We start from the raw sequence: 22,085 nt of genomic DNA on the forward strand, positions 1-22,085 counted from the left end.
ACCGCTAAGTTATGAGACAGCCTGCAAGAAGATAAGAAGGGCAAAAGCAGGGGGAGGAAAAACTGAGAGCTTTGGGTCAGATCAAGCCATTAATATCTACAGTGAAAACTGGATAGAACTGGGTTTGAGCATCCCAACCATATGTTTACCTTCCTCGCAAATGGCCAGCAATAGCATTAGTCACACACCTGAGCTACATCAGGTGATAGTGATATCAGAATAACTAAGAAAAAGACTGTGCTGTGTAATAGACTGGAAAAGCGAAAGCTTGTGAAATTCTCACAAGGACTGGCAAACTCGGGGCACCAGTGGATCCACTCAGTCTGCAATAACCATTAAACTCAGAGGTTGCTGAGGTTGCCCAGGGCCACCAGCACGAATGAACATCAATAGCTGTGATTACTACCTGCTGTGAAGGATGGCAGCTGGGCTCTTCAGCACTGCATGCTGTGGGAGCTTCTAAAAGAGAGCCTGAAGGGTGTGTCCATGCTCTGCTCTGGAGTGGCCAGGGATTGCTCAGTGGTGTTTGTGCTAGGGGGGATACAGGTAGGTCAGAGCTGCTCTGTGCCAGAGAAAACTCCTGGCTTAGATCAGTTTAGAGGTTCAAGGAAGCAACAATGCTGATTGCAGCTGGGTGGGGCACAGCCCAGGGGTTTGTGCCTAAGCATCCCCCTGTGCAAGAAGCTGAGGAGGGACTGGGAGCTGAAATTTCAGAACTCACAGAGTTGGTTCAGGTTCTGGAGCAGCTCTGCATTTCACAAATGTATGAGGCTATAAGAGGCGGAAGATGGTGGGGACTGAGGGTCATTCATGAAGTTGCTTTGGGGATAAAAAGAAAGCAAATTAATTTATTCTCTCAAATTGGAAAAAAAAAAACACAAAAGAAACAAACAAACAAAAAACCAAAACGAAAACCCAAAACCAACCAAACAAAAACCCCCAAAAAACCTCAAAATCAATAAACCAACAAAACATGTCTCTCTCTCCTTTTTTTTTCTTTTCTTTTTTTTTTTTTTATAAAGATTTTTTCCTCTTCCTTGCACTCAAAAGCCCACCACACAGCTCTTGACTTCAGCTGTTTAGCTTGGCCATGCTTTCTGTCTCTGCTAAGATTCTTCCAGCAGTCAACAGAAAAGCTACTCAAAAAGCCAGCAAGCCTTGGGTCCATCCCGCTGCCCTCCTCCGAGCTGGCCCTACATACAAAAGTGGAAAGCTGTTGGGGTTGCATGGTGACAGGCAGCAGTGCAAATGTTTGGAGAAGACAGGAATTATCAGATGGGAACTGGGTGAAGGCAGAGTGGGCATGTTTGGGGCTGAGAGGGAAGAAGGGACGGAAATAGCTCAGTTCTTGTATTAACTGATAACATTGAGCGCATTAATCAGCGAGTGAAGCTCGTCCCTTACGCTCTCCAGGGAGTGACAGATCATCTGAGGGCTGTCCAGGAGCTCGATGCTGTGGGTGTAGGGCTCGTATTTCACCGAGAAGGGCCGCTTGATGTGCGCTGCATAGCTCCTGCAAGAGAAGGGTGCAGACAGCTGGGTACAAGAGATGGATCCTGAGTCTCCCTCCTACCCACCACCAATTACCCAGGAAGATCACAACAGGTTAATGCCTTCTTTAGGCAGAGTTTCCAAGTTAGCACAAAAACTCTGGTTTCCCACCTTCCCAGCTCCACAGGACTATAGCAGTAGTTGAAATCCTTTCTGTTCATCAAGGAAAACCATGATTGTGCCTGTGAGTTTCTGTGGGCTGAATACATGTGCTTGTACCAAACTAGAGGGTACACTGAAGTGGTCACCTCCACATCCATTGCCAGGCATCCTCTGCTTCAATTTCTTTTTCAAAAAATGCCAAGGAGATTTAGTAGCTAATTGCATGGAAAGCCCATGGTATTATAGCATTATATTACTAAATCCTTTCTGACATTCATTTATTGACTAATCTCTACTTGGGGAGGGGGAAACTAGCTGTGTGCCATCTTAAGGATAGATTTGACAGGCAGTGCCTCGGACCTGAGCTAGAGGATGAGAATAGCATCACCAGAGACTTGTGCTTGAGCAAAGCTGCACTACCATACAAAAAGCTAATTGCAGCCTAGATCTCAGTGATGAACTTGACTTCACCTGATATCTCTCAAGAGCAAGACCTTGTTGGTACTTTTCTAATGGAGAATTACGTGGTCAAGTGAAAGCAAGTCAAGGATAAGGTTTCCCCAAAGTTGCCCACATTCACTTCCAATGCTAAGATTTGCATACTTGACAAGGTACGTTTTTTTAATTTTGGGGTTATGTAAATATGGAGCTGGGAGTTTATATTTAGGTACTCATGGCTACAATCTCATGCTGGAAAGGCCTGGGAAGATGAGGGAACAAACAGCAATAGCAACAGGCATGATCCTTGCCTCTGCAGAGGCTTCACCCTTTCACTCCTGAATTGCTTAGCTTAGGCTACCCTCTTGTGGCTACCACAGGTCTGCTCTGGCACAGGGCTCGGGAAAGCACAGCCCTTTCCCAGACGGAGGCAGATGTTCCTCTAGCTGGCACTTCGTACTTAGTATGGAATTGCAAGGGGTTGGGGGAAAACACAACAGATAGGGCCAAGGGGCAACAAGGTCCGAGGTGCAGGCTAATGCTGGCAGGGAGCTGCCATTCTTGCAGGAAAACAGCAAAAATGTGCGAATGAAGGGGTTTCCTGCACACTTGCGTTGTCCATCTCCTGAAAGATGTGGTTTATCTCAGTTCTACCAGGTAAGGTCCAGCTCACCTCTCTTCTTAATGCCATCAGCCACAACCATGACTGCTAATGGCTAGAAACTTGCCTTCCAAAGTGAGTGTGATCACTTGACACCTTTTGAAGCATATAAATATGATATAGGTGCTTGGAAGGGCACTGGGGGAGTGTACCCTTTCTGAGAAAAGAGGCTTTTCTTGAGGGATAGCATTGATAGTCAGGTCCATGGTGGCAGCTGCCAGTAATGCAAAAGATACAGATGCTTTAATGTTTTCACCCCAGAGGGAAGCATCTGTGTGGTCTCTGAGCTCTTTAAAGAGGATCGTTTACAGTCACAGTCAAGCTTGCCACAGTCAAGACCCTCTAGCCTAATCTTGGCTGTGTATGTGGTGTATATTTCCTTTTTAAATGCAAGGAAATGACTCATTAGGCAGCAGTTGGTTTTTTTAAAGCAGCCTAGTGTGTGCTTGCTTTGGAGCAGCTGGACCCCAGGTTGTGTGAACAGTGCAAGTGAGGGTAATAAAAGCAGAAGTTAAAATATAGCAGTCCTCTTAATTTACATTAAATACCGCTCTTGAAGGAACTGCAAGGTCATGTACATCATATTTACCTCATTCTGTCTCTTTCCTAAGCTAAGATAAAAATGGTATAGGCAAAGTTTTCCTCTGTCAATCGAATGTTAAAGGACTGAGCTTTTCTCCTGTAGGCAATTCTCAGTATGACCAAGAAAATGCTCTTTTGAAGAGATGACCATGGGTAGAGCTGGCTTTTACCATCCTGTTCACAGTCCCATGGGATGGGGAAACACATTTACATGGGTGAGATGCTGTCTGGTGTTTGCTAATCCTAGGAGGCAAAAGTTCCTTTTTTCCCCCTGGATAAATCTATTCACTCCAAGCAAATCTTTTTTGTTTGTGTATGAGCTACTAATGATGCCTGGGTTTGGTTGTTTTTCTGGGATTGTATTTTCTCCTTCCTGTTTAGGTCTTTTTCCTGGTTGAATAATAAATGGGTAAGTTGCACAGCAGCTGCTCAGAAAGACAACATCTTTCTGCATCCAAAATTCAGAGAATGCCACCATTTTGAGCAGCTCTTCACCACTTTCCTTAAACTTTCACCCACAGAGCAAATTTTGCATAATGCAGAAGCCCATGTTTCAGAAGAACACATGCTGGCAAGATGCTCCCACAAAGGACAGCCAGTACCTGACCTATACCACTTGGCCTTTCTGCAGCAAGGTAGCAGAGGGAGTCCTGGTGGGTGGTTTGGGTCTCCAATTTCTGGACCACCAGCCCTCTGTTATGTTGCTTGGCCTCCTCTGGCAACTGGAGATAGTCTGTAACTGCTGCCTGTGAGAACCAGGCAGACTAGCTAGATCTGTCCCTTCTCTTGCTCCCTCGATCTTATCCCCAAGAATACCTTCCATTCCATCCCACTGCTCCACATGCAAGACCTTGAGTCCAGCAGATTTTGTAGGGGTTCTTTGGACCCCATAGGAACTGGAGAATCACTTAACCTTTAAAGACCTGACAAGAGTTTCCGGAGTACTTCTGAGAACTTGAACTGAAAGTAGCCATACTGTCAACTGCTATCTCAATATATTATATTTTAATTTCCTTCTATTTGGGTCTCTCTCACTGCCCAGTCCTACCTCAATTTACTTTTGGCATCACTGAAGCTTTCAGACACAAAATAAACAGGCTGGTAGTTCTGGTCCTGGTAGGGCTGAACAGCAGCAGCATCTGGGTCAAAATCCCGCACCTCTGGTTCGTCTGACAAGGAGTGCTATGAACACAGCAGAAAAGTGGCAGCATGAAACTAAGGGGATTGGAGGGCACATATGGGGTAAACAAAGGTGGAGAACAGATTGGGTAAAGTCGCTGTAGAGGTGCTGAAACAGATGTTTTGCTCTATAAGTCTAGAGCAGAGAGGCAAATTATGCTGGGACTTACTATGAGCTCCCCGTAGGAAGACAGGAGCCCGGCTCCGTAGGCTTTGACTATTCCGTTCTGTCTGCAGAGCCCAAATTCCACTGTAAACCAGTAAAGCTGTGAAAGGAAAAGGGAAAACTCCTGGAGGATACAGCTTGTCATCTTCATCTCCCTGTCACGTCTGAGCCCTTACATCATGGCCGAGGTCTGTGGCTATTTAAAGGAACACTTTGTCCCCTCTCCATACCCTGCACCCTTTGCTACCAGAGAAAAGTGCTAAACTAAATTGCTGCTACACCAGGACAGATGGAGTCTGCATCCCTGGGCTTGTCCCCTGTGCATCCAGCTGCTGTGTGATGCTGCTGTTTGGTACCCTTGGAGCAGAATAGGTCACCTTGCTGAGGGAGAGCCAAAGGAAGTGGATGTCATTTAATCCCATCCCAAAGAGTTCCAGCAATGCTGCTGTTAGAAATACGATGCTTGGTGATACTACTGGTGCCCGAGAAAATTGGGTTAATGTGCAAGCAAGCTCTGCTGTTAAACTGATCTCTGCTCTGCACAGACATTGTGAAAAGAGCAGGGCTGGGGCAGCTCAGGTGGGGGCTCTGAGCTTGCAAATCTTGGAGCATCAGGCTGAACCTGTCCCCTTGATACCACAGAAGTGCTGCTGGAGGGGTTGGGCTGCCATCCAGCAAAGATGTAAACTTACTGTTGCTAGTTTCTCAATTTCTTCATCAGTGGCTCCCAGAGATGCCAGCCCAATGTCCTAGGAAAAGAAGGGAAGGGGCAAATATCAGATTTGGTCTGCGGGCCTTACACATTTATTTCTCTGTTTTATTGCTTTGAGATAACAGATATTGCTGTCCTGCTGTGCCATGCATCTGATGGGACTTCATTGTGCTCAGACTAAAAACGCTTTGCTGCAGAGTTAGTATTAGAGTTCTCAGTCCATCACTGGAACATCATGTTCAATAAGAACAAGAAGGGTTTAGGTGGCGACACTGGGGTTTGGGATCCCACTTTGTGCCCTGCTCTCTCAGGGGTGAGAAAGTAGATGACCACCTTACCTGAGAGAACTGGGCAAATGTCTTGTCAGCCAGCATCGGGACGTGCCCCAGCAGCTCGTGACAGCAATCCCTGCCGATGTCAGGGCGGAAAGGAGGAAAACACAGTCAGCAGCCGACAGAGTGTGTCCGATGGGGAGAAAGGGTAATTGCTGGCCAGGTGAGAGATGCAGGAGGGGAAGGCCATGGGGGCCAGGCAATACTCACGGCTCAGGGGAGTGCATGGGCGAGGAGGCGTGGCGGATGTACTGCGTGCACTGGAAGACGCGGAAGGCCAGGCTGGCGAGGAAGTCCCGTGCCGACAACAAGCCAGCCACCGGCCGGAGCTGGAAGCCAGTCCTCTCTGAAACAGCACATACCATCTCTGTGAGGAGCATGGCCCGTGGGCTGTGCTGATGTCCTGTGTTCCCAGCACTGGAAACTAAAGGGCTTCTTTTATGCCAAATCTATTTGCTCCTTCTAGGGAACAACATCTGCTCTTTAGTTGCTCAGTGGGATCATTTGGCTATGAGCTTGACCTGCAATTGCAGCCCACTGTGTTTAGCTGCAATCTCCACCACTTGGGCTCTACCTCTGTCCTCTGTGGGCAATGCACAAACCACCAGCCCTCCTCCAAAATCTCAGCTCACGCTCTCCTCCTTTGGGTTCAGGCTGTCATCCGTAGCTGCCACCACCGTGCTGGAGCCCTGGCACACCCTGAACCTGGGTCCCCCAGGCTCATACCCACCTTTCAGGAAGCGGGAAACCTCCTCCAGCTGAGGGATGTTGTTCTCATTGTAGCCACAGAATTTCTCCAGTAGACTGAAAGCTTCAAGGTACTCCTTGCAGGCATGGGTAGGGTACAAGCTCTTCAGGGTGCTGTACACCTCCTTCCTTCAGGACAAGAGGTGGCATTCATTCAGTGGCTTGATGTGTCTAGTCCTCTCCTGTCATAGCGTTATGCACTACCAGGGACCCAGACCTCTAGGCTCCTTGTCCTTTTGCCTTTCTCCACCACTAAGGCTATATCTCTGCATATTGATAAAGGTATGTAAACATATAGACACATATTCAAACAAGCCTGCAAAGGCAGCAGCTGTATCTGCACAGACTTATTTCTGACTTGAAGGTCAGGAAATTGTATAAAAGGTATTAACTGGAATTAAAATATTCCCAGTAGGTAAACTTCTGAAGTTGCACTGTGAAGACAGTCAATAGAACCAGGAGATGACCTTGTTGAGAAGCCTGTGTACTCAGCTCATATGAGTTGGCCTTGTTTTCAGAGACACTCCTGCAGCAGCACTCCTGGAAAAAATCATCCTCAAAGGAAGTGTTTTCCTAAGTGAGTCCAGGGAGGTACCACGCAGATACTCACCACTGGCCTTTTTTTCTGCACCTGTGATAACTGCTCTTTGTTTGGAGGCTGCTACTAAGTCAGGACTCTTAGAGAAGTGGGACTCTAAATTATCTACCTTGCTCTCTGTGGAGGCTCCTTTGGAGGCTCCTGGGGGCTGCAGTGTGAAAGGGCTGTTGATGCAGCCCCAAGAAAGGAGGAGACAGAGCATCACTGTTTCGGACGTAGCTTGCTCTCCTGGATGTGGCCCTACCACAAAATGCCATGCAATATGTTACTGGCTTTTGTAACAAGCTATTAAGTAGGATGCTTCCGCTCCTGATACATTTTTCAAGAGGTCACGCCTTAACCGTTTGGGTTTTGATTCCCAACTTCTAATGGCGAAGCCAATAAATATCCTCGATCAAATCAGCACTCACCAGGTAGCGATCTCCTCTGCTGTGTACTCCACGTGAGGGATTGGGTCCCCACTGCAAGGCAAATACACCATTACTGAGCAGAGCACATGCCAGGCTCCTCTTCCCTTCGAGAAGGAAGCGCTTTGGAGAAGCTCTGCATGATGTTCATCAATCTTCTTTAAACCAAACAAGGGGGTGACAGGAAAGACAAAGCCTTAGTACTGGGTCGTTTGTACAGGTGCAACAAGTACATAGACACGAAGAAAAGCGTTAGTCTAGTCAGATTATAAATGATCAAGGGATGAGCAAGGGTTTAGCAGGAACAACATTTACCAGAAAAAAAAAAAAGAAGAAACTTTGTATGAAAATAAATTCATTTCATGTCCCTGAAGTTCAGGGAGCTGGTAGCTTCAAGAATGAACCACCAGCTGGGAAATAAAATGAGATGAGAAGGAAAGCTAAATGCATTTGAACTGCAGAAAAATATATTGCCAGTAATATTAAGGATGGCAAGAATGGAAAATCTTAACGTTGATGTAAGTGGGCACTAAAGAAGACTGACAATTTTGCTTTTTCTCATCATAGTTAGCAATTGTATTTCCTGAGTCTTTCTATTCTCTATTTGAACAAGTGAAGTATTCATATATTACAGTGTAAAAGCATAGTTCCTTTCCATTAACAGCCTGAAGAGACACTACACAGTGGCTCATAAATATTAACCTGCAGGTGAGATGTAAGAGAAGACACTGCAAATTGGTACATCATCTTAGGACAGTGTTTATTCCTGTGTCATTTGTTGGCACAGTGACTTTCTGTGCACCTAGTATTCATACAGGATAAAACCTTCAGTGTCCATATTCTGGGCTTCAAATCAGCAAAGAACATGAAACCTAACAGCAGAAAACTGTACTGGCTTCTCACCAATTGCAGGGGTAGCTGAAGAAAGTGATCCATATAATTTCTGTAGTCTGCTTTCAGCACAGCTCAATACAGTGAGCACAGCTCATCTGTACCTGAAGTCCTGCTCAGAGAGAATGCTACTGTGAAAGGCAGTGTCACTGAATAGGATCTAGGGAATATTTTACAAACCTAACTGAATATTAGAGCTCTGTTTGATGTTGTAGTGAACAGACTGAGTCCTATCACTGCATATATCAGAAGTATTAAGTAGGAATAGTCTTAAATCTATATAAGACAATGTTGAAAATGTTACTGGAATCTGTTTAATTTATCAGACAGAGTTTGGAGGTGAACCATTTAGTCTATAAATACCCTCATAGCAGAAAAAAATAAAATCTCTGATAGCAGTGTTTTATCTAGCAGATGAAAGGTATGTATGATCCACTGCGTAAAAGCTAAAGCTATCAAAGTACAGTTTAGAAAGAAAACCCACATTTTTTCACATTGTTCATTGGAACAATGGTTCCAATAAAGCATTGGAACAAATTTTCTGAGCATGTGATAGTTTTCCAGTAGTTGAAACACTGAAGTCAAAACTAGGTACCATTCTAACAGAGATGCTACATTTCAAAATTAAGTTTGAGATCTGATGGATGCAGCTTTTTTATGCAGGAAGTTTATTCTTATTATATCTGTATCGATGTATAAATTAATGAAAACAGATATTTTTTAATTAAGAAGAGATTGGAATGAATAGAGAGAAGAGAGACACAAAATGAGCTGGAAAGGCTGAATGGGGAGACAAAACATGAAAGAAGTGTCAAAAATGTAGTACAATGACTTCCCAACAGGTTTATTGACATGTTGTTATCCCTTCATGAATGTTAGGAAAGAGACTTACTGCTTATAGTGAAAAGCAATCTCTGCTATTGATTTCCTTCTCTGGCGATATACTGGGTCAGAGTAGCCCTGTGACGGCAAATAGGAACAGAAATAGGATTTTTAATCAGTTACTAAAATTTCTCATGCAAGAAAGATCATTGCTGGCTGGAGAAACTTCTCTCAAGGTGTCATTCTCACTGTAGTTGACTGATCAGCTGCACTAATAGGTGTTCTCCAACTCCCTGCTTCTGTGGGACAACTCAGGAGTTCAGTATGAGGGTGTGCCCATACAGACTAACTCACCGGGTGATCCAGATCCAAGTCAGGGTCAAACTTGGTGACCAAATGGTGGCACTTGTCCAATTCACAGATTTTTCTGGGAAACCAGTGAACTGTGGGGAGAGAGAAAGTGACAATCTGTCTGTGGAAGTGAAGATGGAGCACTCTCTAATAAAGAAGGGGTTGTGAGGCTGAGTAAGATACATCTGATTTCATGTGCCAAATGCACACACACAACAAACAGCACATGGCACAGCTGTGCCTTCTGGGCAGTAATTCCACAATCTAAATGGTCTTTTTTCTAGAGTCATGTCTAGTATCATGATCTGCATCTCACGACTTCCCTGCCTGTCTCTCAGCAGAGTATTTTGTGACAAAAATAAAGAAGGAGATGAAAATTGGATTTTACTGAAAGATTCTAGACTTCACATTACACTGGAGTAGGGATGGAGAGCTCATTAGGAGAGGTGTGAACAAGCAAGAAATTCAATCTCCTATTTCTATTTTTTTTTTATCTGTTACCAGAAGAATGGGCTATGAACAATGGAGTCTGTTGAGAAACGGACAGGGAGGGAAGTGGCTTTCAGGATTCAGGTGTCCCAGAGGCAGCCTTTTCTGGTTTACTGAAATTTAGCATAGAGTAGCCCTTTCCCTTTAGTGGGAATAATGAAATCTCCATGCTTTTTCAACAGGGAGAGCTCAGCCTCTCCTCACAAGTGAAACTGTTTGTAAGTTCCTTACATTTGTCTTCCTTAGTGGTCCTCACATCTTCTGCTACCCTCTTGATGGAGCTAATGAAAGTGTTGAGGTCAGAGCTGTGGACCTCACAGCGCACAAAGTATTCCAGTTCAGCAGTTCCTTCACGGGGCTTTCGGCTAAGCCTGGTCTCCAGGTGGTGAATTTTAGCTTCAAATGTCTTTTGGGACATGGAAAGAAAGAACAAAACCATGAAGCAACACTTGAGACACCTCCTGCAGCTACCCAAAGATGTATCCATTCTATGGATACATAGAATCAGAAGAGTTTGAGTTGGAAGGAACCTTAAAGATCAACTAGTTGCAAACCCCCTGTCGTAGGCAGGGGCAGCTTTCACTGGGCCAGGTTACTCAGAGTTCCATCCAACTTGACCTTTAACACCCCCAGGGATTGGGCATCCACAACTTCTCCAGGCAACCTGTTCCAGTGCCTCACCATGCTTACAGTAATTTTTTTCCCTAGTATCCAACCTAAACCTACTCTCTTTAAGTTTGAAGACATTCATCCTTGTCCTGACACTACATACTCTTTTAAATAGTTCCCATCCATCTTTCTTGTAGGTCCCCTTCAGATACTGGAAGGTTGCAATTAGGTCACGTCAAAGCCTTCTCTTTTCCAGGCTTAACAATCCCAGTCTGGGATGGATTCCCTCTTGTCGTTTAGTTCGTGCCCCCTCTGTACCTCCAGTATAAATGCACTTACCCATTAATTCCACAGTTTTTCCTTCTGCACAGGCAGCCACTTGGGCTGGTCATAGGTACCAACAGAAGACTTCCACAATGGCAAAGAAGACCACATCAAGCGAGAAAGTTGATGTGGCAAAGTGCCACTTCTCATGGCCCCCTTTCCTTCCACCTCCCACCCAAGATCAAGGTGGCGTTTGGAGGGGTGTGGTGGGGGGCGAAGGGGCTGCCCGGGCGCGGCCGGCGGCGCGGCGCTGGCCGTGGTGCTGAACGGCGGGGATGGCACGACCCGCCCTCAGCAGCTTCGGTTTGGGCTCACTGTCAGAACTGATGTCCTTTGGGCTCGTTATTCCTTCATGGAATAAGAGCGAGACAAAATGGAGTCTACAGTCTTTCAAAGGGCCCTGGTAGATTTGTGGATATTTTCTTTAGCTCAGTGAAAACTGGCAGTACAAGCCCAAGTCCCTGGGCAATGACCCAATCTTTCCAAAGTCCCTGGAAGACCTTTGATAGAGGAAGGGACATGATCTCTTTTGTTAATCAGAGGCAAAAAGATGAGAAAGAACAGATGCAATGCCACAGGTAAATTAAATTTAGGACTGTGTTTTTTAATGTACCTACCAACTTCACTATTACATTGTCCCCTCAACAATCAATACCTTTGCATTAATCTGACAGCTATGATTGCATTACCTATGCTTTAGCTGCATGTAACACATAGAGAAGAGTGAAACCAGCTTCCCTGAAGCCTGGCTCATGATGAGGCAAATGTCATTATGCCTGTCTGCTTTCATGTCTTGTACCTGCATTGCCAGAGGGATCTGGGAAATGAATCTTCCTCTGTTGGGGCTTGACATGCTTGTCTTTTTATTATATTTAAAGCTCTCTCTGTGACAAGCTCAAAGAGCTTTTTTGCTCCAGGATGAAATAAACAATATTTGAACATAAGCTGCCCCAGCTTCTCTCTTGATGTTTTGAAAATACTTAAACTACAGAGTTTAAATGCAGAGTAACATAAAATCTACCAAGTACGAGAGCCCACACATCTGTTTCATACCCACTGAGCAGCCTGTTGAACGTTACACTGATAGATTTTTTGTGTTTTATCTGGTGTCTGTGTACTTCTGGGAAGGAGACCCCAGTCATGGCAGCACTAAGAGTTTTGTCAGTTAAGTTTTTCATAGAGATTCTTTCAGTCTTGAGACAAGAACCATATGTTTCCCAGAAAATAGCTTTTCTTGCAACAGTCTTCTTAGAGGCGATGCAAGACTTTTTGTAATTGCTGAAGAACTTAAACATTTTTCATAAGAGTATCAGAGATAATACTACATGGGCAATGAATAACTAGAATGCCCTACAATTTCAGGGAAATATCCCCCAAAGGATAAGTATACTTTTTGTAGGTTAACAGCTGTTAAGTAGTGGGTTTACTGTGCAGTGCATAAAGCCCTGAACAACCTGTTGTGACCAGATCTGCTCTGAGCAGGAGGTTGGACTAGAGACCTCCAGAGGCCCCTTACAAGTCACATAACAGATTATCAGGAACAAATTGTCCTCTCCCATCACCGCTGAAGGCAGTGAAATTAAATTACCATAGATAAAACACATCTCAGAACCTCAGTTTGCAAAACACTTTTGAATCATTCTGGATGAAAATGTAGTACATATATGCAAGTTTTGATTACTGTTTGAATAGATAGCAACTATTTCCAATGGAAAGACCACCAGTCTTTCCATTCATGGTACCGAGATCCTATATAATGCAACAGTATATTGCTGGCTAGGGGGAAAAACCTCAGTTAGCAGTTTGCCTTGGTATTAAAGGCATATACAGGATGCATCTCAGGGGAGAGGAATCAAACAGAACCTTTAACATGTGAATCAAATCAAACCTTGAAGTAGAGAGAAAATTTTGAAATCAAGATACCAGTTTTACACCCAGGGTGAAGTAGTTCCTGTAACTATTTGGCCAAGGACCAGTGTGTCAATGCCACTGTTAAAGCCTTAACCCACAAGGAAGGTGAGTTTAGTCTGTAGGCAGGCAGGGTGCACAGCTTGCTTTGAATGTGGAATTAGAGCCCTTCACACGAAGTTGAAGTGCTGAACAGTGGAGAGAGTTGTCAGAGTATGCTATAAGGCACAAGGATGTGGACTGGAAGTGTGAACCTGTGTGGCTGGATCCAATAATTAAGCAAAATTAAGCCCAGAGTTTAACAGCACTGCAAGACAGAGATATGCCTCATTCTTAGTGATGGCAAGTGAGGGCACACTGGGGTATGAGCAAAGTGTAACTGTGGGGACATCAGACTGATCATTTGCAGTAGGCAGACCTAGTCTAATTCTTCTTTATTAGGCTCAAGTGATATTTCTCACAGAACAGTCATGAAACCTGAAGTGTATTCCTTGACTACCATACGACAGGTTCGGTACTCACCTCAAATACTTTAAGTACACGGGACAGCGGTGAAGTCTTGGCTCCCTTGAGCATGAAGAAGAGATTCAGCATGGCTCTCCCATCCTTCTCCTCAAATACAATGGTCTCTGTAGACTCTGCAGCATCAGTAGCTGCAGCTGCAGCTTCTCTTTCCTTCCTGGCATCTTCAATGAGGCTTTGACGTCTTCCAATGAACCGTGGAGACTGAAGGCAGAACAGAAGGGGAGATCAGAGACATCCCCAGTAGCTGGATCAGATATGACTAATACATCTCAGCAGAGGAAGCAGGGAAAAGTTGTATTGACTTGCCTGACTTTGTAGAGGAAGATTTGGTGATGAGGACTGAGGTTTCAGAACTGAACTTTCAGAAATGTGCAGCTTTTGGAAAAAATCAGTGTAAAATATCTTTTTAGCATGACTGGAGAGTGGGTTTCTCCCCTCACCTTCCCTAGCAACAGTTTTCAATATCCTTCAAAAAACAAAAATCATAAAAAATCTTACATAGCTTTCATGTGTCTGATGAACTCAAGTGGAGAGGCATCAGACAAACCTGAAGTCATCTGTGAAAACACACTTTGTGAGGGACAGCTGAAGCCCACAGCTGTGGCCTGACCAGGAAACATGAATTGTTTGCAGGTGTATTAGCAGGGCAGCTTAACTAAACAGCTCCCAGGATCCAATGTGACATTTTCTTTTGATATTAAGTGGATGCTTGCCCACTGAAGTGTAATTGGAACCACATCCATATACTCCAGAAAATATATTCCTCCCACTCATCTATAGATTTGTTTTGTCCAAACAAACTCCTGCAGATTTCTGTTATTTGGAATTGAATCTAAAACGCTGCAACTCTGTGCCTGAAGTCATGTTAGGTCACTCGTTTATATTTATAGTAAACTACACACTATTTCAATCACCACTATTTCTTTTGTTATACAAATAGCTCATATACCAACTTACTTGCTCTTTGTCTTTTTACAACCAGTTTTCCATTTAGAGGCAGCTCAGCTGGTTCCAATTTTCTGTGTTCAATACACAAACCAGATGACAAAGCCCCAGAACTTGCTAAAAGAAACCTGGGTAAGCACTGAAGAAGGACCAGAGTGGGACTGGCTGCAGTTTTCCCTCTGGTCACATTGAAAATATTCTGAAAGGATAGAGATGCCAACCAAGCAGTGCTTTCCCTACCTTGTGAAAATTTAGAGAGTGTTTTCCTTTTAAAAAGACAACCTGATTGACTACTAAGCTCATTTTCTCTCTGATTTTCAAAGCCCACTATCAGTAAGTAATGTTTCCTGTAAAAATCCTCTTGGATGCTTTAGCAGTGTAAAGCCAACATTTTAAGTGCAACCTCAAAACTGCAGCACATCGAGGCACCAGCCGCTGCATTTCTATCTGGTCCTTTTTTAGTAAAGGTACCTCTCTGAAATTATGTTTGTTGATCCACCTTTTACTCCTCATGGCACAGAAAATCACCTTCTAACAAATAAGCATAGACTGCTGCTTGTCTAAATTGGTGGTATTCATGCCCAAAGAGAGCAGACATCTAACAAGTAACCTCAGCCATAACTTTCAAAACCTTGTGAGCATGTGCTCAGCTTCAAGTGTGTGTTTTGCATCACTACAGTGTTTAAAGGTAAGCCAGTATTTACTTTAAAGTGCCTGCAATAAGCAGGGCAAACAGCCCTGTGCCAGGCACAGAAAATGGTCTCTGCAGCGACTCGAAGCCAGGCAGTGATGATACCTCAGGATGCTTTGTCACACTGTGCCCTGAGGCACAGGATTTTACTTATGGGGTGGAGAAGAGGAGAGGAGGGAAATTATAACCCCATATTTAGGTTGCAAATCAGGTTGAAATCCAACTTGGAGGAGTTTAAAAGGCGAGGCTGGAAAGCTGCACCATGAGAGGGAGCCTCAACCACTCAGACACATGTGCTGAGACTGGGTGGCCCCAGGCAGGCAGGACTGGGGGACTTTAGTCCCTGTATAGGATTCCTGTAAGTTCCTTAGCTCCATGGTGTTTTAGGTGGTAAATTAAAAAAACCAACCAACCAAAACCAAAAAACCACAAACAAACAAAACCCCAAACAAACAAAACAAAAAACACTGGTAAAAAGCTGATTTCTGAATTTTGCTTGGAAGAAGAGGGCTGGAAGGGATCTGACTGCCTGCTGCCTCCTCTGCCAGGTGGAAGCTGCCTGGCTGCACGCTCTCCATCTCATCTTTCTCTCCTCTGCCCCTCACATTTATGCTCATTGGGGTATTACCTTCTTTTGCTGGAAATTAGGAATGTGGCATGTATAATAGCCAAACTGATAAATGTCTTTCTTTCTTCTGAAGGCGCCATTGTATGGTATTTCCAAATTGCCTTGCAGACTAGCTCCCTGAGTGCATATCTGGCTACAGTGAGAACTGTAATTTGATTTTGCAAAGAATTTATTTGCCTAACCAGGGCTCGAGTCTGATACGGTCATTCACCTCTTTTGAAGGGTTAGTTTGTGCCTCTTATGAAGGGTTTGTTCATTTTTCCATCTTTGAGTTTACTGAAACTCAGAGTGCCCAGCCTGCGTAATTAAAACACTGCGTTCGAAGTTTCTTTGCTTTGGTTTTTGTCCCCTGGCTCATTATTTGCAGCAAGCAGGAAGGATTGTAAAGACTGTTTCCCTCTTGTCAACATGGGGACAGTAACATCCTACCCCTGCTTCCCTGGGCACTCTTTCATGCTGGTTTGGCTCCAGTGGCTGTCTCCTGCCTGCCTCTGTTTGTGTGCTCTGTAACCAAACCCAGCTCCAGCTCCAGTCCCAGGGTCTCTTGCAAAAACTATTAGCAGCAGAAAAACTTGATACATAGCAAAAGATTTTTCTACGATGTGCGTTTGATGTTTGGCTGGCTCAGCTGACACATAAAATACCTGCTGCTGTGGACATGTTCTGGGATTGCAAAGGTCTGTTCCCCCCCCTCCCCCCCCGCCATTTTGCACAATTTCCCCTGGAGCACAGTGCTAGTCCCTTGGGGAAAATGGCAAGGGAACCCCTCAGACCTGCTGGAGGTGGTGTGATGATGGGCAAGAGCTGTGTGGCTGATATCCATTGTCCCACTGAAAACACGAGGGCCAGGAAAGTACACTGTCACATGCAAATGCAGAGTCATACTTCTTGCCTGGTGGAAGGCAGCAAAATAAGTGACAGGGTTGTGGAAATCTGTGCTAGGTGAGAGCAAAGGGCAAAGTTTTTCATGCATCCCACTCTCAAAATAATCCTCACATGTTAAAGTTTTAATTTTAGTTTGGGTTTTTTTTTCTGAACCTTTCCATTTAAAGAAGGGACACAAACACAGGCTGAAGTTTTATGTACCCCCCAGGCTGGAGGAGCTGCTCACCCCAAGCAGGTTGCCACACTCCTGTCAGCCCATCTGTTAAACCTGAATTCCTCTGGCACCTCTGTTCAGTGGCCCATTTCCCATAAAACACGGAGCAGCACCCCAGAGGGCGTAATAACCGAACGCTCTTCCCTTTTCCAGATGAGCATTTCAACGAGCATCTCAAATACTGATTTTACAGGCTGCTTGAAAGATACCAGGTTTTCAAGAACCACTTATGTGTTCATTATTTTGCTGAAATGAAAATGACTGTTAGCGGGAAGCCTTCCCTGATTTCCATTTATTAGAGAAGGCAACTTTATGTCCCTGTTTCCTAGATGTTTCACTTCCTTCTCAGCAAACTCCACTCTCCAAAATACCTGTCTGTCAATGTAGTGGCTGATTTTAGCAAGGCAGAGCATTGCACAGGGTTAAGAGAAGGGTGGACGAGAAAGGCAGCAAGCATAGGGGAAGGAACTGGGGAGCTCTATAACTGACCTGTTGGAGTCATGCTGCAGACATCTGCCAAACACATCTGCTACCTAACACATCTCTATTCCTGAGTTTTCTCCTGCCCAGCATCCCCAGGTGGTCCCCTCCTGGTGCTCCCATTGCCACTGGCTGCTCTGGCTCCCTCAGCATCACCTGCAGCCTGCACACAACTCAGACCCACAAGACTGTCCCATGCTGGGCGTCTTCAGGTTTGTCCTGCCTGCTGAGGCTTTGGGATTAGGAGGTGAAATGTTCCTGTCCCTACAGTCAGCCCAATGGGTTGGCTAGACTTGGCTTTTTAAAGGCACTTGAGAGTTCATTGGGAAGTTTTTCTCTCCTTTCCCTGACAGATGCAGATTTGGTGCGTGCAGAAGCATTCCCCTGGCTAACCATAGGGCTGAGACCACATCAGGGAAGACTGGGAACAGAAATGGGGAAAGGATGTTCTGAGAGAGAAACTATTGACACAGCAGCAGTGAACAAACTAGTTAAACTGCCTGTGCCTTGTGTGCAGTCTAAAACAAGAGCCCCATTTTTTTATTATGCTAGAACAGGTGAAATCTCTGCAGTATAATGTCTTGAAACTAGGAGATCATTAAGATTTTCAAATTGCCTTTCACACTGGGGATTCCTTGCTATTCTTGCCTTAAGTCTGTGGGTTATTCACCTTACTTTTGGCTGAGGCGGTGGGCGTTGTATTAGTTCAAGTTTTCACCCCCCTAAATGTTTGCATTTCACATGTACCAATATGTAGAGAGAACTGCTTGAGTAATTTTCCTTTCCCAGCCAAGAACCAGGAGGTGCCCATGTCGGCGAACTCCCACAGAGGCAATGTTGGTCCATCTATTCCTGCCTCTCTCTGCCTATAACTATGGGAGAAGTTGTGGGGTTTGGAGGGTGAGGGAAAGAAGTGGGGTAGAGTTGTCTTACCATGATGGCCTCAGCTTGCTTGGAGTCCAGCTCTGACACCGCCCTGCGGAAGCCTTTGGCTGCAGAGGTGGAGATGTTCGGGGTTGGCATCTTTGCTCTTCCACAAGCTCTGCTGTCTGCTTTCCAGCTCCTTGCTAGCTTTTTATAGGGCAGGGCTGACGTCAAAGACTCTTTCAAATCTTCTCTTCCCCTGCCACCTCCCCATCACCACCTCCCTCCTTTCTCCCCCTCGGGCTGAGAGGAGGAGGGGATGCAAAGGAGAGAAACGTGTCTGTCCCATTAAATCTAATCGCTACAAAGATTGCAGACACCCTGCCTTCACAGACCAGACAACCCCCCACCTGTTTGCCTGCATCCAAAAGATTTCTACTCTAATTTACCCCTCCCTTGCTCTCCCTCCCATTTCTGGATAGAGCTCATTCTCATTACATGTTTCTCTTCCACACATTTTCTTCCCCAGCTTGGGAGTTGCACGAAAGGATTTTGATCTGTGAAAGGAATGAAATAAAAGGAAGAGATTTAGCCCTCTCCAGCCCTTTTTCCCCCTTGTTTGCCTTGTCATCGAGGCAGTAAAGTAATAGGAAAATAACACTGATTCCCCTAAGGCAACTCAGGACTGGATCCTATTCTCACGTATGCACCTCCCAACGCCCAGCTCCTGACAACGCTGCGCATTTCAGGGCTCCCCCATCACCTCAGATCTTGATTTGGCCATGTAACTCTGACAGCAGGACAGCAGAATTTGAGTCTTCAGAGACGAAAAAGGCTTTAGAGGAAACAACCTGGAAAAACCCTCTCAGTCCTGCCTTCCCAAGGGTTTTGCTCCTCTTGCAGTAATTCCTAACAGACCAAATGCCCACGTACAGTGGGGGCTGTGACAGTGGGTGACAGCTCAGGACCCATCCTAGGACTCTGTTTGCTGCAAGTAAAACTGGCATTTTTCTCCCAAAACTGGGATTTGCAGCAGCTGTCCCAACCAAACAAGCACTGTGGGAATGCGTGGCAGTGCTTTGTGTGAGCCACCACCATCCTGGTGACAGGCTGCTGACTGGCACAAATCCCTGTGGATTGGAAGCTGGTGGCATTTCACCAGCTGACTGCCAGAGAGCTCACCCCCAACCTTGCTGACCACAGCATTGACATCTGGTTATGGCTGGTGGCTCGTCCTTCACGTGGTAGGATAGCTGAGTTCATGCCAGCATGCCAATGATTTTTGCAGTGCCAAAAGCCCTGAAGGATCAACAACCCATTGACCTCCTTGAGGATGCAAAGCCCTTAATGTTTGCCATTTACTGCAAACACCAGGAAGCAGGCAGTGTGACCAACACTGCCAGCCCCAGCAAGGCAGCTTGGGAAGCTGGTTGGTAGTTGAAGTAAGCAGTTGGCAGCAGCTAAAGATTGATACAGTAGTGAGCCAAAATGGATTTTAAGTCATGTAGAACATCTCTTATTGCAGGTGCTGACAGCACTGCTGTTCAGTACAGTGAAAACCAGAAGAATGAGTTAAGCAGCCGTCAGGGCTCCCCTCTCCCCAACTTCTGCATCCTCCCACATGGTATCACCTTACACACTAAGACCAACCCTTGCTTTTGCTTTAATTTCATCCCTAATCCCCTCTGAGTCTCCTAAACTGTCTATTTGCCCTCTGCTAAACTCTGGATGCTCAAAACACAAGACAAAACCCTACTAAACTGATGGAGGGTAGTGCTGCCTGGTGTTTCAGGATCTTCTTGGAAAACATTTTAGGGGCAGGTCCCGAGACACCCCACTGTCCACTTCTACCCAGCAGCTGGTCAAGGAGCAGCATGTCAGGCTCAGTCACCTCCTAGTTGCTGGAGTGGTCTTGGACACTCTTACTGGGGTGTGTGAATTAGCACAGTCCCATGGTTGATTTATTTTTGTGCTGTTGGCTGAGGTGAACCATGGTAGCAGGACAGGTTGGAGTGTGGGGAGCACAGCTCTGAGGTAGCGGTAATCGGTCCCATGCTGCTGCTTTACTCGGGTGTCCTGGCTGTGCTTGCTATCACTGCACCTGTTCACAGCCCTTTAGAGACCATTTTTTCCATCAGGTGCACAGAACAGAAGATCTTCATCTTTGCTTCACGTTGCCACTAAGAGACAGCTGTCACCTAAGGAGTGAGAGCTATCTTCCACAGCCAGGCTCTCTGACCTGCTGAGGATTTGATTGCATACTGGTTAAAGGGAACAAAGGGTCTTCTGGATAACTGTAGGTCAGCAATCATTTTAAACATAACCCAGCTCCTGCTGAAGTTAATCTTTCCATGAAACATTAGAAGATTAGGATCTCATGCAGGTTGCTGCCCATGCTCTCTCATGTTTCCACATTCTGACTTTTTTTAAGCAAGGTTTTCTCAGGAATCTCATAGACAGGACTTACAAGCAGTATGATGCTCATTCCCATGCTGGAACATTTCTGTCTTACCCCAATCACAGACACAGAGTGTGAAGAGGAATGCCCATCCCAGACAGTCCCATAGAAGTGAATCACAGCAATTCATCCTGATTTTTACTCCTGAAGAGAGCTAGTCCTCTCCGGAGAATAAGAGTAAAAGTTCTTGGGGGTTTTTGTGGGTTTTAAGTTTATCTTTAGTACCCTTTCTGATACTGGGGGAATTAAAAACAAGCAGTAAGTCAGTGAATGGTCAGACACAGCTCCTTCGAACAAGCAGGTATCTATCCTAGGTTTCACCACTGTCTTGCCCTAGGGAGACTGAATCCACTCAGCTGTTAGTGCTTCCTAGTATGTTGGAAGTAGACCTCATATATGAGGTAAAAGTAAACTAAGATCATATTGGTCATCTGAAGATAATCTATGAAGACCATCAGGAAGAAGAATCAACTACAAAGGAGGCCACAAAAACAAAGCTTACCTATCTTTAATGCTGGACATCAGTGAAGAGACCTCAGTCAGGATCCTGTTATTCCATTAATGCCAGTAAATTTAACCTATCAAAAAAGGCAAAGGAGAGTGCTCTTGCAGACATTGCCTGTTTGCTTTGCTGAAGAAGTTTCCTATGCAGCCTTACAGTCATGTGAGGTCATGTCTGCAGTGGTGGTTTTTGACAGTGTAGGATGAAGATGCAAAGGTATTAAGGGTGGAAAGCTGTAGTTAGGCTAACTACTCCAGAATATTTAGTTAAAACTATTCAGATACTTTGTTAGTGTGATACATTAAAATGTGAGCATTGTCAATGAAGGGCCTTGCCAAGACTAGGCCAACTTCACTGGGATTTAATTTGGGGGGTAAAAAAGGGACTTTAGGAGGAGAGTTATAAGAATTGTATTTGAATATATTTATCAAAAGCAGTTTAAATTGTGCATGAATTCTTCTGGCTTGCACTACCTTTAAAACAGCATGTAGGCTATAGAATTGCAGCACTTTTTGTTTGAGGTTTTCACTTAAATTTTAGAACAAAGACAAATTTCAAATTATTTGATTAGTTTAATCTCTTTTCCTTCATTTTGTTTTCTTATGTGAAATCAGAAGGAGAAACCATTTTGCTAGACCTATGATTTTTGCTGACTTAGTTGAAAGATTTCTTTAGACCAGCATTTGCCAGCGATGATAAACCTAAAATCCACCATCAAAACAAGTTCCACTTATCCAAATTGTAATCAATTTGCTGAAAGGGTAGCTTTAAAATGTCAGTTCATGTAAAGAACTGAGAAAATTGTAAAATAATAAATATGTGAACAGAGCAAGCCACTCAGCCTTCCTGCAGGCTATAACATATTCAGAGATCACATATGAAAGCTCTTCTGACAAACAAAGGCTTTAAAATGTGCCAGTAACATCAGACAAGTTTTCAAGATTATTGCATGAATAGATGGAATTTCTTTTAATACATTTTCTGTTTTGCTTTTGTCTCATTACATATTGTTTCTTCCCTTGTG

At 44.8% G+C, this 22,085-nt stretch overlaps 1 protein-coding gene across 2 annotated transcripts; it reads right to left on the reverse strand.

The window, feature by feature from the left end:
• Positions 1-1,352: 1,352 nt before the first annotated feature.
• Positions 1,353-18,365, reverse strand: TH (tyrosine hydroxylase). Of its 2 annotated transcripts, XM_051804028.1 has the most exons (13): positions 18,171-18,365; positions 13,392-13,595; positions 10,260-10,434; positions 9,543-9,631; positions 9,259-9,326; positions 7,479-7,529; positions 6,454-6,599; positions 5,934-6,069; positions 5,730-5,799; positions 5,372-5,428; positions 4,684-4,779; positions 4,383-4,516; positions 1,353-1,513 (listed from the first exon to the last, which is right to left on the reverse strand). In XM_051804028.1, the coding sequence occupies exons 1-13, from the start codon at positions 18,258-18,260 to the stop codon at positions 1,354-1,356; spliced, it is 1,476 nt and encodes a 491-aa protein (XP_051659988.1). In that variant the 5' UTR covers positions 18,261-18,365; the 3' UTR covers position 1,353. The 2 variants fall into 2 exon arrangements, with proteins under 2 accessions (XP_051659988.1, XP_051659989.1); XM_051804029.1 differs by lacking the exon at positions 4,383-4,516.
• Between the last annotated feature and the right edge of the window lie 3,720 nt (positions 18,366-22,085).

Source organism: Manacus candei, unplaced genomic scaffold (genome assembly GCF_025592945.1).
Source record: "Manacus candei isolate 608988 ecotype Guabito, Panama unplaced genomic scaffold, ASM2559294v1 h1tg000060l, whole genome shotgun sequence".
NCBI lineage: Eukaryota > Metazoa > Chordata > Aves > Passeriformes > Pipridae > Manacus > Manacus candei.